Genomic DNA, 14,043 nt, shown 5'->3' on the forward strand with positions numbered 1-14,043 from the left:
TATAATTTTTTTTCATACTGTCACCAGTCAGTGTCCCTGTTCACCGCCATGGCAGTTATATGATGATGCTGTACTGCACTGGTGACAGTATGTAAAAAGAAAATAGTGAAAATAATTTTTTTGATTTTTTCATTTTCTGAAAAATTATGACAAAAAAATACAACTTCAAAAAACTCGCCATGCCTCTTATGAAGTACGTCGGACTGTCTACTCTGCAAAAAGGGGTCATTTGGGGATATCTGTACTGTTCTGACATTCTTGGACCTCAAGAATTAGATTGGCTGTCAGTACTTCAGGATTGATCAATATTCAGATCTATACCATAGTTTGTGAACTCTATAACTTTCCTACAAACTAAATAATACATCCTAATTTGAGTTATTTTCACCAAAGACATGTAGCAGAATACATCTCGGCCTAAATTTATGAAGAACAATTATTTATTTGTAAACTTTTATAACAGAAACAAATAAAAAGGTGTTTTTTTCAAAATGTTTGGTTTTTTTTGTTAATTTAGCAAAAAATAAGAACCCCAGCGATGATTAAATACCACCAAAAGAAAGCTCTAGTTGTGTGAAGAAAATGATAAAATTTTAGTTTGGGTATAATGTTGTATGACCGCGCAATTGTCATTCAAAGTGTGAGAGCGCTGAAACGTGAAAAATGGCCTGGGCAGGAAGGTGTAAAATTGCACAGTATTGAATTGGTTAAAACACATCGCAACACATGAGAAACACAGAAATGTGAATGTAGCCCTCTAATGAGATTACAAGAAATTGAATACTGATTGATTACTGTGGGGTAATTAACTTTACACATAGACTTTTTTTTTGTACTGCCTTACTTAATAATCCCAAGAGTGTAAGCTGGAGAAAGTTACGATGTATAGAAATCAGATCAAACATCTCATCAAAAGTGGTCTGAGAGGATTTGAAGCCTATTTACTGAAGGGAAAATAAATAAACTTGTCCAATAATTGGAAACAAGAATTTTGTTGATATGAACGTTGGTTCAGATCACTTCATAAACGATGCCCTTTGGATTACTGCACAACATTCTTTAATAAGGGCCAAATATTTTAAAATGCTAATTTACCCAGCACTGAAGATTCAAAGTGAAATATTTTTTATGTAGGATATTTTACTTACAGTGAGGAACAGAAGTATTTGAACACCCTGCAATTTTGCAAGTTCTCCCACTTAGAAATCATGGAGGGGTCTGAAATTTACATTGTAGGTGCATTCCCACTCTGAGAGACAGAATTTAAAAAAAAAATTTAGGAAATCACATTGTATGATTTTTTATACCCCCTTATTTACCAGGCCAATTTTCAGCTTTGAGCGCTGCCGCACTTTGATTGACAATTGCGCGGTCATGCAACATTGTACCCATATGAAATTTTGATCGTTTTTTTTCTCACAAATAGAGCTTTCTTTTGGTGGTATTTAATCGCCACTGGGCGCTTTACTTTTTGCGCTATAAATAAAAAATTGCCAAAAATTTGAAAAAAAAAAAGTTTCTTTGTTTCTATTATAAAATTTTTCAAACAGGTAATTTTTCTCCTTCACTGATGTGCGTTGATGAGGCAGCACTGATGGACACTGATAGGCGGCACTGATGGGCACTGATAGGCAGCACTAAAGAGCACTTGTAGGCAGTACTAATGAGGTGACACGGATAGACGGCACTGATAGACAGCACTAATGAGGTGTCACGGATAGGCGGCACTAATATGCAGCACTGATAGGCGGCACTGATAGGTGACACTGATGATGGGTACTGATAGACGGCACTGACTGGCATCACTGCTGGGCACTGACTGGCGGCACTGACTGGCACAACCGCTGGGCACTGACTGGTGGCACTGACTGGCAGCACTGCTGGGCTGCACTGGTGGGTGGCACTGGTGGGCAGCACTGGTGGGTGGGCACAGGTGGGTGGCACTGGTGGGCACAGGTGGGTGGCACTGGTGGGCACAGGTGGGTGGGCACAGGTGGGTGGCACTGCTGGGCACAGGTGGGTGGCACTTCTGGGCACAGGTGTGTGACATTGCAGAGTGGCACAGGTGGGTGCACTGCTGGGCACAGGTGGGTGCACTGCTGGGCACAGGTGGGTGATCTGCTGGGCACAGGTGGGCGGAGCTAGTGGGCGCACTGCTGGGCACAGGTGGGCGGAACTTGCGGGTGGCACTGCTGGGCACCGATCATCAGGGCACTGATCATCAGTGCCCTGATGATCGGTGCCGATCCCCGCTCTGACAACTGCCGGTTCTCGGCAGTACTTTCCTCACGATCTGACAGCGTGAGAAAAGTGCAGCCGAGAACCGGCACTTGCATTTCCCTCTGATCAGCGTGTCATTGGACACCGCTGATCAGGTGGTAAAAGGCCGCTGTGATTGGCCTTTTACCTCATCACGTGATCAGCTGTGTCCGTAGGACACAGCGATCACGGAGATCGCCGGGTGCGCGCCCCCTGGGGCACGCAGGAGAGCGCGTTCTGGGGGGACATCATATGACGTCCACTCAGAACTGGCTGGCCGCAGTGCAGCCGTCATTTGGCTATCTGCGGTCGGCAACAAGTTAAAGAATTTATTTGTCTTGCACTGCTGAACATAAGTATTTGAGCACCTGAGAAAATCAGTGTTAGTATTTGATGCAGAGGACAAATGTTTCCTGTAGTTCTTGACCAGGTTTCCACACTCTGCAACAGGGATTTTGGCCCACTCCTCCACACAGATCTCCTCTAGATCTGTCAGGTTTCGGGGCTGTCGCTGAGCAACACGGAGTTTCAGCTCCCTCCAAAGAAGTTCTATTGGATTTAGGTCTGGAGACTGGCTAGGCCACTCCAGAACCTTGATATGCTTCTTACGGAGCCACTCCTTGGTTATCCTGGCGGTGTGCTTCGGGTCAAACCTAAACACTTTCAACTCATATGCAATCACGCAAGTCCTTGCAATACATGGTTGAAGATAAAGCTAACGGAAATTAAATAAGAAAATTGTTTAATTTATGGCCAGCTTAAGGGGTTGATTTACTAAAGGCAAATAGACTGTACACTTTGCAAAGTGCAGTTGCTCCAGAGCTTAGTAAATGAGGTAAAGCTTAATTTTGCAAATAATACCCAATCACATGCAAGGAAAAAAACAGCATTTTTGCTTGCATATGATTAGATGATTGAAGTCAGCAAAGCTTCTAGAGTAACTGCATTTGCAAAGTGCACAGGCTATTTGTACACAGTCTATTCGTAAATCCACCCCTAAATGTTCATATTCTTATATAAAACCAGCTGTAACATTTTTTCCCCCTAACTGGCCAATATTCAGATGTGAAATGTATTCAATGTCATTACTTTGTAATAAAAATTAACAGAAGGACTGAAACCACTTTCCTGGAGAATATACTGCTGTATAGGCAGTAGGCTGTATAGGTTTCTTCACATGCTGGCCCCAATGACCAAAATCATTGGGCTTTATCTGAACGATGATCCTCCATTTTAATAGAGATCACATGACCAAATTCCGTAGAGATCACAGGTTTTGTGAGCAGCATTGGAGGGTGCCTGTAGCAGCATTTACTCCTGAAGGGAAAAAAATTCAGGTCTTCTATTACTCTTTATTTATACCTCCCTCTTTCTTCATCCACCACTAATAGCAGAAGTTTGTGTAAGAGCCCCATTATTAGAGGAACAAAAACATTCAAATAAAGAAAATGCCAGTATTATTGTAGTCAAGCATTACTGAAAATGAGTGAAGCCTGAACATGCAGAACAAAGGAGTATACGTAGATAGCAGAAATCCATAGTAACCTGTCACATATCATCCATTGTAAGCTAACAGAAGCTGAAAGCTGCTTGGTTTTCTTTGCACTTATTAATGCATTAGATTACATTAGATCTAATAAAAACACTACAACAAATACTAAGCACATACCTTTTCAGTTAATGCATAACTCCAGGAGTTGGTTTTATATCATATTAAGTGGAGCAGCTTCATGATGAAAATTCTAAACTTCTAAACTTCTAAAAACATGAATGAAAATATTCCTTATTATTGTACTTTTCCACTTCTGTATATTTTACCATTCAGGCATGGCAAAAATCTAATTTTGCTTTATCTGTCATAGCAGGTTATCAGCCTTTCTTTTATTTTTCATTTTTGTATTCAGATCTCATGCTTCAAAAGACTTGTGATTTCCTAGTCTTTGATCAACTGCCTTCCCCCTTGGCTTGTATTCTGTCATTTGTTGCCATTTTGACCTGTCAAGGTCCAGTCTTGTCTATGATGCTTCCAGTATAATTTGTGGGTCTATAGAATGTAGAGTATCGGCAGTATACTGCTGGACTCCCACCTCGGTCTTTAGAGATTATGTTGTGATTACAGTACATTTTGCCTGTTCTAAAACAGGAAATCATAGTGGATATAATGGCGTGTCAGAGCATATCCACCATAGCGGTAAACAACCTGCTGCAGCTGTTTACAATCCAGCATGCCTCTGGCACCCCTGAAGCTTCTTCACCCTGTCATTGCATGGCCATTAGGGAGCAATCTCTCCGCTTTTTACAGGTCATTACCGCCATGCCAACATCCTTCTGCAGTATCGCACCATTGTAGTGGTGTCAATATTTCAAGCTACTACTAGAGGTAAACACATTACTAGTAGAGAGGTATACCTAATATTGTCCTCCAGAGACCATTGCCCCGGGTTATGAACACTATAAAGAAATCACTGATCTATCACTGCATCATGATGAGCAGAATTACTAATACTGCAAAAGTTTACCTGCTCACAGCTCTGCAATGGTAAACTAACTGGCATGCTAGTACAGATTGATTTGCTAGATTGATATCTCCTTTATACACTCAGATATTAAAAATACTTTGTGCTCTTGACCAATATCTAAAACGTTACGTTTATGTTTTACAATTGCATTTGCATATACTCACTAGCTACTTTATTAGGCACACCCATTCAATTGCTTGGTAACACAAATTGTTAATCACATGGCAGCAACTCAATGCATTTAGGCATCTAGATGTGGTGAAGACAACTTACCGAAGTTCAAACCAAGCATCAAAATGTGGAAAAAAGGGGAATTACTCGACTTTGAATGTGACATGTTTGTTGATGCCAGATGGGCTGGTCTGAGTGTTTCAGAAACTGCTGATCTACCGGGATTCTCAGACACAGCCATCTCTAGGGTTTACAGAGTGGTCCGAAAAAGAGAAAATATCCAGTGAGCAGACGTTGTGTGGACAAAAATGCCTTGTCGATGTCAGAGGTCAGAGGAGAATGGGCAGACTGGTTTGAAATGATAGAAAGGCAACAGTAACTCAAATAACCACTTGTTACAACCAAGATATGCAGAATACCATCTCTGAATGCACAACACGTTGAACCTTAAAGCAGATGGGCTACAGCAGCAGAAAACTACACCGGGTGCCACTCCTGTCAGCTAAGAACAGGAAACGGCAGCTACAATTCACACAGACTCACCAAAATTGGACAATAGAAGATTGGAAAAATGTTGCCTGGTCTGGTGAGTCTCAATCTCCCTAGAGATGGCTGTGCGTGAAAGATCATCAGTTTTTTAAATACTCAGACCAGCACGTTTGGCACCAACAACCATGCCATGTTCAAAGCCACTTAAATCTCCTATCTTCTCCATTCTGATGTTTGGTTTGAACGTCAGTAAGTTGTCTTCACCACATCTAGATGCCTAAAAGCATTGCGTTGATGCCATGTGATTGGCTGATTAGCAATTTGTGTTACAAAGCAATTGCACAGGTGTACCTAATAAAGTGGTTGGTGAGTGTACATTCCATCAATATATGCAAGCCACTAATGCAGTTAATGAGTATGTGTAGCTCTGCTGCAGTGCAGTTTTAGGCAACTTCAACCTCTTTCAAACAGCTTTAGAGCTGTGTTAAAATAGGTGGTAGTGTTGTGTTATAACACTTCCTGATCGCCTATCAATGCAACTCAAAATTGATGACTATTGAGTGAATGGAAGTGTTCACACTGCAGCATTAGCATTGCCTTTGCATTGCAGAGCAGCAAAAATGGCACTGCCTGATGGGTTTGGCAGGTGATGACACTTTGCAACCACCTCCATTCACTTCTACTGAAACATGCCAAAAGTGCACAGTAAACACACTGAAATGCATCTAATGAGTTTACAGTTCATTTAAGATGTAGTTGTAAAGCATCAAAAGTGACCATTTCCCCTTTTTAGCCTTGTAAAATAATAAACAAAATTCATGGGGCATTTGAGAAGCTTCACCTAAAATGTGTTCAATATCTCCAAACCACTCATTAACACTATAGGTGCATTAAGGTATAGGCTGTTTTAAAATTTGACATCTATATGAAAGAGTCCTTAGCCAAAAGAAACCAAATGGATCGAAAGCATCTATCTATCCTATACTTTATCTGCCGTCAAAAAAGTGAAGATGGCTAAAGCTGGTTCACAGGAGCAGAGAAAACACCTATGAAACAGAAGTCTTTGTTTTAAAAAGCACAAGTACAAGTGATTGCAATAGGCTGATACCAAGTCAAATTCATGTATTTACAATGCTTCAATTAAAAATACATTTAATGATGTATTCATAAGTATAGAGCTGCATTAATTTGTATATTTTATATCTGCTTGGAGTTCACCTTTGCGTGCTGTGGGGCAGACTTGATATAATTTCAAGTATACTCTTCTTTTCTGCAGGAAGCATGGTAATGAAGCCAAGCTCATTGTCATTACAGAGTTTAGGTTTCTCCATTTATTTGTGTAGTGCTACCCTCGTGAGGGCTGCTCTGTTGTGGGTTCCCCTAAGCTTCTCTCCACACAGCCAGACAACAGCTATTTCTCACGCAGACTTGCATCCAAGAGACAGTAACCGGCTCATGGGCTTGGTTTTGTTATTTTATTAGGGAAAATCAACTTGGATAGGGAAATAGGGATTATGGGATGCCCAGTTGGCTTGAATCAATGAAAGGGGACACTTTCTTTTTATGTACAATGGCAGATCCTGGGCTGTTCTTTTCTTGAAAGCCGTCAGTCGTTACGGTTCAGTAGCAACAGCTCTTTACAGGCGAGGGACTAGCCTAACTTCTCATAACTATCTGCAGAGATATCTTCTCTCCCCTTGTAGAGCTGTTCCCAGCTCCACAGCCTGCAAGCACTACCAGCCCTCCTGGCTTCTCGGAAGATCTCCTGGGACAAGAATAAAGGATTGAGCCCAGCGCTGTCCTTACAAAGCTGTGTGACAGTCTTTCTCCTTGTAGATCCCAGAGAGTGCTGCTGTACTCACTCTGTCCTCTTAGCTCCATGCTGCTCCATATCTCAATCCCATTCTTGCCTCACTGCTGAATGTATCCTCCTGAGCCAGCCCAAGTCCAGCCTCAAGGATGCCCTCCTTCCCTAGACTTAGGGAACCCCTCCCACGCACCGACAGTCTCCTCTGCACTCCATCTTCCACCCGACTCCTCTGTCAGCCTGACTCTCCCATATTTATGAGTCAGTCTACCACTCTACTAGGGTCTTGAAACCTGGGATTGTCAGGATTCCTTTAAATTAGCAGATTAGGTCTCCACCCCTTCCTGCTTACTGACTTCTGGAAGGTTCTATGGTCCTCCAGAGTTATGAGGAGGCCATAGAGCCACAACCTGTTAAGTCATCCAGCTGACCAGCAATAACCCGATCTCAATCACAGACTCACACAGTTACCATGAATCATGCACAATGATTTTACCTACAATACACTACATTATTCTAGTGGCACACTAGAGGGTGCTACATTTGGAACATGCACAAAAATGAAGGAATGCTCTCTACAGTGGGGGGAAATCTACTGTTAAACATTTGTCACTGGGACAACTGTCCGTATTTGACAATTTCCCCACACCACCCATTTTGGTTAATAGTTGTAAAACATTGACTGTTTTATAAATTTTTGCTCCATTTACAAGAGGGAATGCAAACCGTATTAGAAACCTGACAGAAGTTTTGACCCTTCCACCGTCTAAACTAAAAAGAGGTTTTGGCAAAAAGATACACTTTAACACGGCTGGTATGAAAATGAGCACTAATAATGCACTTTAGTATTTTAGCTGCAAGGTATTTGCTCAAAATTAGGACCATACTACTACTGTAACCCGAAACTTAATTCTGAATCAATCCAACTACCAGACCTGAGCCAACTACATGGTGTACAAACACTGTTGGGAAGGGAATCATTGGAAATCTACTCAAATTTGCATTGCTCCAACATAACAAATTCACACTTTCATGTTCTTCCTGACATCTTCCAGAGAAAATATAAATCTACTAGCAAAACAAATGTTTCTTATTCAACGTAGTTTGACAATGAGACTAATTGTGTTATGTCAGTTTAATTTTGTTAGGGAATTCCATATTGCTATGCGTTGTATACAGTTGATGTGATACATGTCTCTACCACATTATTGTATAAGTTAATGTGGACCCGTGAGGATATGAAAAGAGAAATAGGAGGTTGTTGGTGGTGGTGGTGGGAGGGGGGGTGCACTATTGCTGACTTGTTTTTAAATGGTGCAGGTTCCAGGTCTATCATCCTAATCCTATAATCACTGACTAGTACATCACAAACCTAGAAAAAATATGAAGGATGAGTGTAGACTTCACTAGCTGCAGGCACATTCTAGATCAGTGACTTACTAGGTTGTGCAGCCAGTATCAGGATGACAACTCCGGTCAGCACCACACATGTAATCACCGAGCACATTATAGGGAGAGCAATAGTTCTAGCATCAGACCTCCTGTGTAACTCTAAATTGGTAACCTGGAAAGGCTTTTGCTAGGTATCTATTTACTAGGTATAGCATCATCATTTTTATTTTACCAAACAATTGGCTATTATATTGTGCATTAAAATAATTAAAGAGTATTTTTCCCAAAAAATTGCATTTGAAAAAATGCTGCACAAATACTGTGTGATATAAATATTGCAACACCCTCCATTTATTCTCTAGGGCTTCTGCTTAAAAAAAAAAATATATATATATATATATATTGTTTGGGGGTTCTAAGTAATTTTCGAGAAATAAAATGCTGCTTTTTACTTGTAGGAGAAGTGACAGAATTGGCCTGCTCTTGGCAGCTGTCATACCCCTACTCTTACAACACAGTACCTTTAGGTAGCCGTAATTAGTCACGTTGTAAAGTGCTGTGCAAACTGTTGGCTCTATATAAATCTTGTATAATAATAATTAGACAAGGAAAAGAATAAAAGGACCACAGTAAAGTAGGTGAAATTTCAAACATTATGCCAGTTCTGCATTGACTGTGACTTTGCAGATCCCTAGATAAAAGCAGTTCATTGTCTTTGTAGAGATGTATCTCTTTGGCAGTGTTAGGTCAAATGATATGTGATGTTTAAACTTGCAGTGTAACAACAGCCATGCAGTTATTTATGTCTTTATAGACAGAGATTAGATTAGTATGTTTGTTTCATAAACGGGTTAAGAAATCAACTCTGTCCTCCATATGTCTGGCAAACACCCATCTCCCTGATGAGCTCTGGCCAAGTTCTGGATGCGTAGTGAGTCTGCATTCAGCAAAGAGCCTGGGTGTGAATACTAAGCAGGAATATACTCTTCCCTAACCCCCATTAGAAGCAGTGACACATGCTCCCCCCTCTACCACTGTGCACGATGCACAGATCTTACCCTGCTAGAATTCAGAACCTGACTGTTAAAGAAACCATCAGAGCACTGAGTACCAAGTGATCTCTCCTCTGAACATTTCTTGCAGTTTGCAGAGATGCTTTAGTGATTTTCTCAGCTTGTCTTATTTTTTTCCTTGTTCCTTCATCTCTGCAATTCGATGCAATCATGCCAAATAGCTGTGGCAAAGTAACTGCTATATATATATATATATATATATATATATATATATATATATATATATACATACCGTACATACCGTACATACACAGCAGTGTCCTGCAAATAAATTTAGATGCTCAACCAATTTTTCCTTTTCGTCTGAATATTTTGTTTTCTGTGATATTTTATTTTAATGCACTTTGAATCATAAATATTTTTTTTTAGTGGTTATGTTAGCAAGAAAATCTTAAAGTATGCAACTGCTCTATGGTGTGATATTTCAAATGTGTCTACTTCTACAGTATCTGTTCTATCTCCAAGGGTGATGATTGTAATAAATAACATAATTCCTGGAGCAAAGGTCTATGCTGTGATTGGAGCAAAGGTGACTCTACCAAATATTGTGGGGATTAAACATTTCTATTAACAGCATTTCATTAAAAAGTTTTCTAACAAGAGTATGTCGCTTGACTTTCTGGACTCTTAAATAATAATAGAATTTGAAATGCCAGTGTAAAGCTTGTTTTTCAGTAAAATGAGAGAGTTGGTTGAAGATAGATAGATAGATAGATAGATCATTCTAATGAAGGTGGAATGTCTCCACTGGCATATTAGGAATTATATAAAAATATGGTTTATCCATACAACACATTTTATGAGTACAGAGTACAGGCCCACGCCATGCTAAGTATTAACTTGACAGGTCTTGTCTTGCTCTTATTCCTGTTTCCTGACTTTCGATTTTTCTTTTTCAGCATCCTGTAAAGTGCTCCCCACAATCCATCCAACAGCCCTCCCACCACATCCATCTGCTTTACTGCCGGTGAGCTACCGCCTCTCCAATACCCGCTTAGCCTTCTTTTTAAGAGAAGATGGTCCTCTACCAACATGGAATTCAAGTATGCCCCTCCTACAAAGGTCGGAGCCTTTTGTGGTGTTTCAGACAAAGGATTTACCGATTCTAAATGTCACATTGGGACCTTTTGCTTCTGGACAAGTTTTGCCAAAGGAACTTCTTCAGCCTTCTAGCATCCTGGAGGTTCCTGACAGATTAACTGTAAACTGGAAAATGAGAGCTTATATAATTCGTACAAGGGTGCCTGAAACCCAACCAGTAGTCCAGGTGCTCTTTTATGTAGCTGGCCGGGACTGGGATGATTTTGGAGTCACAGAACGTCTTCCCTGTGTTCGGCTACATGTTTTCCGGGAAATGCGGGAACTCAAAAGTTCTTGTCGGTTACGGGGAAGTCTTGCTACTTGTCTTGCTCAGGCTGAACTCCCACAAAGCTGGTTTGGGTTACCAGCTGCACCCTTGGGAAGACGGAAAGATTCAGCCGATGCAGCAGACCTTAATGGAGAAAGTCAGCAAATAGAATTATTCTATACTTTACATGCACCAGACTCAAGTGGAAATTGCCAAAATGAAGTAGGATCACGGAGAGGAGGGGAAGCTCCAACTCAGCATCCCCTTCTCCGTATTGGTAGTGTAAGTCTGTATCAACCAGTTCAGGTGCAGCAAATACAGGAGCAGAATTTGGATACAAATATCTTCATAAGGCTACCAGACCGACCTCTAAGTTCAGGAGAGATCCTTAGCATCTTGCTTTACTTGCAATCAAACTCCACTGTCGAGCACTTCACTCTCAGGTAATACTGCAGTCTAAATCAATTCAGTATGTGTTGTTTCAAGACATAGTATGCTATTTACGTTCATAAGTTGTGATGTTCTAATTTAAATGGTGTGTTTTACGTAGAAAAGAGATCGCAAATATTTGAGTGATGCATGCAATCTGCTTTTGGTGCTTACTGTACAAACCCAAAAAACAGAATGTCATAAGACTACGGATGACATTGACATACAGTAATCTTTGTGCTAGCCTCATACCATATAATAACAGGGCACTTCATATTATAAAATGATGCACTGTGTACTCAGGGAAGTTAGGAATACTGTACACATACTAAATGTACTTTAACCCCTTTACACCGGCACCTCCTGGCCCTTTAAGGGGTTTCTGAAGCCGGGGGGTGGGGTTTAGGGTCATGTGACCGCCGTGATTGGCTGTCATGGCAGTCACATGATCGGAAAGGTCCCGATCGCAAGGAGAGATCGGGATCTTTACGTGGAATGCTGACACATTTGCTGGGCGTGAGCTTTTTTTGTTTGTTTGTTTGTTTTTAATAAAAATTCAATTTTAAAAAAAATTGTCAGTCCTGCTGCAGCAGGTTCTATACATTGTAACTTTGCAGGTAGTTTAACCTCTTCCCGTCTGGCCCATGTAGATAAACGGCCGAAGGGGAGCACTGCCGATGCGGGAGGACGTTTCTAAATGTCCCCCCCCCGCATCCATTGCCTGCGCGCGCTCCCCGGGAGGCCTCACCTTACACTACATGTTCAGATGTACAAGTGGCTCCTGAATCAATGTGGTGCCACAGTTTGCTGGCAATACCTACTGGCACTTCATGGAGGCTAGTAGTATATATTTTGGCAGGTTTACTTTAAGCCTCAGTCCTTCCATCCTACTCTTGCTCTATAGGAGCCCCAGTGTTTAGTTTTTTTGTTTTTTTTCTAGTTCAATGACTTCTATAGAAATGCACATCACAGATGGATGACATTGTGTGAATGTTATCTCTTTCAGTACAAGATGTTATGTTCAACCCATTTCAGAAGCCGGTAGTGACAGCAGTGGTGACATGCACAGGAAAAAAATTGTGCTTATTACTAATGCCATGTATCCAATTTCGTTGACTCTAACAAGCTTCGGCAATACTTGAGTTTGAAAATGTCACAGGTTTTTATCAGTTTTCATAAGTGACAGCAGGTTGGCAAATGCACAAAGCAGTGCCTGCATTTGAAATTGGTATTTTGCATGGTGATCTTTTAGGTAGATTTGTATGGACATAAATAGGAATTACTGGACCAGAAAAGTCTAAATATCTATGATTTGTAGGCTAAACAACATGGTACGGCACATTTCAACGGTAGCATGAAGTTCCTATGAAGCTCATAAAAGCACAAAAAGGTAATCTAAAATGATACAAAAAAATTCTAAGTTGAGTTTTTGTCCCATGAGTCAAGCAACCTGCTGTATACAGTTCCACAAGTGCTGTAGTAATTCCATAGTTCCACACAAATGATCATTCTTCTAGTCATGTAATGATGGCAGTGCTTGTAAATGTCAAAATGTCATACTGGTACAATTTAAAGTGTAATAACTTTTGTGGTTTTATTTTACAAGAGGGAGTCAGGTGTTTCTCCCAAGCCTGTAGGTTTGTACTTATGTGTGGCCCAGGGCATTTTCATTTACTAAAACTGGAGAGTGCAAAATCTGGTGCAGCTTTGCATAAAAACCAATCAGTTTCAAGGTTTTATTGTCACAGCTTAATTGAACAAGGTGAAGTTAGAAACTGAAGAAGAAGGATTTATTTATTTCTTTATTTCAGGTACTTATATAGCGCCGTCAGTTTACACAGCACTTTACATGTATATATTGTACATTCACATCAGTCCCTAACCCTCAAGGGGTGTACAATCTAAGGTCCCTAACTCACATTCATACATACACATACTAGGGCCAATTTAGACAGGAACCAATTAACCTACCAGCATGTCTTTGGAGTGCGGGAGGAAACCGGAATACCTGGAGGAAACCCACGCAGGCACAGGAAGAACATGCAAACTCCAGGCAGGAGGTGCCGTTGCTGGGATTTGAACCAACGACCTAAGTACTGCCAGGCGGAAGTGCTAACCATTTAGAGTTCTAATCCTTCCCTACTCTATCTAAAGCCAAAAACTAAAGTTTTGTCTGGACTAAAACTAGACTCCAGGATAAAAATACATTTTGGACAACTGCAAGATATGAATAATTTACCAACAATGATGTGTGCCCCATAAGTGGCTGCTGCTGCGTTCACTATAATTGTTAGTTGAATTACTCTTATATACCACAATAAGCACTTAATATCAAGTGTTAAAACTTACTTCCAACTGGAGTACAGTTCTCATATTGAGTTTTTCGCTCTCAACCTCAGTAGTCATAAAATGCTGTGTATTCTTTTCACTGGATATGAGGCATTCAGTGATTGGAGGAGGGGCGGGTTACCATCATATTTCCCCACATCCAATTGTAGAACTGATTAAAAGTTTTATAACTGGCTGAAGAGGAGCGTGAGCAACCACTATGAGAAC

At 40.7% G+C, this 14,043-nt stretch overlaps 1 protein-coding gene across 1 annotated transcript in view; it reads left to right on the top strand.

Moving 5' to 3' along the window:
* Positions 1–14,043, top strand: part of TMEM132E (transmembrane protein 132E) — a 643,603-nt gene that overhangs the window by 473,411 nt on the left and 156,149 nt on the right. Inside the window, exon 2 of the mRNA XM_089668454.1 lies at positions 10,610–11,501. Coding sequence (XP_089524580.1) covers positions 10,610–11,501 — 892 coding nt within the window. The remainder of the gene's footprint in view (positions 1–10,609; positions 11,502–14,043) is intronic.

The sequence above is a fragment of the Staurois parvus genome, unplaced genomic scaffold (assembly GCF_062004578.1).
Source record: "Staurois parvus isolate SC_StPar_1 unplaced genomic scaffold, SC_StPar_1.0 ptg000058l, whole genome shotgun sequence".
Lineage (NCBI taxonomy): Eukaryota > Metazoa > Chordata > Amphibia > Anura > Ranidae > Staurois > Staurois parvus.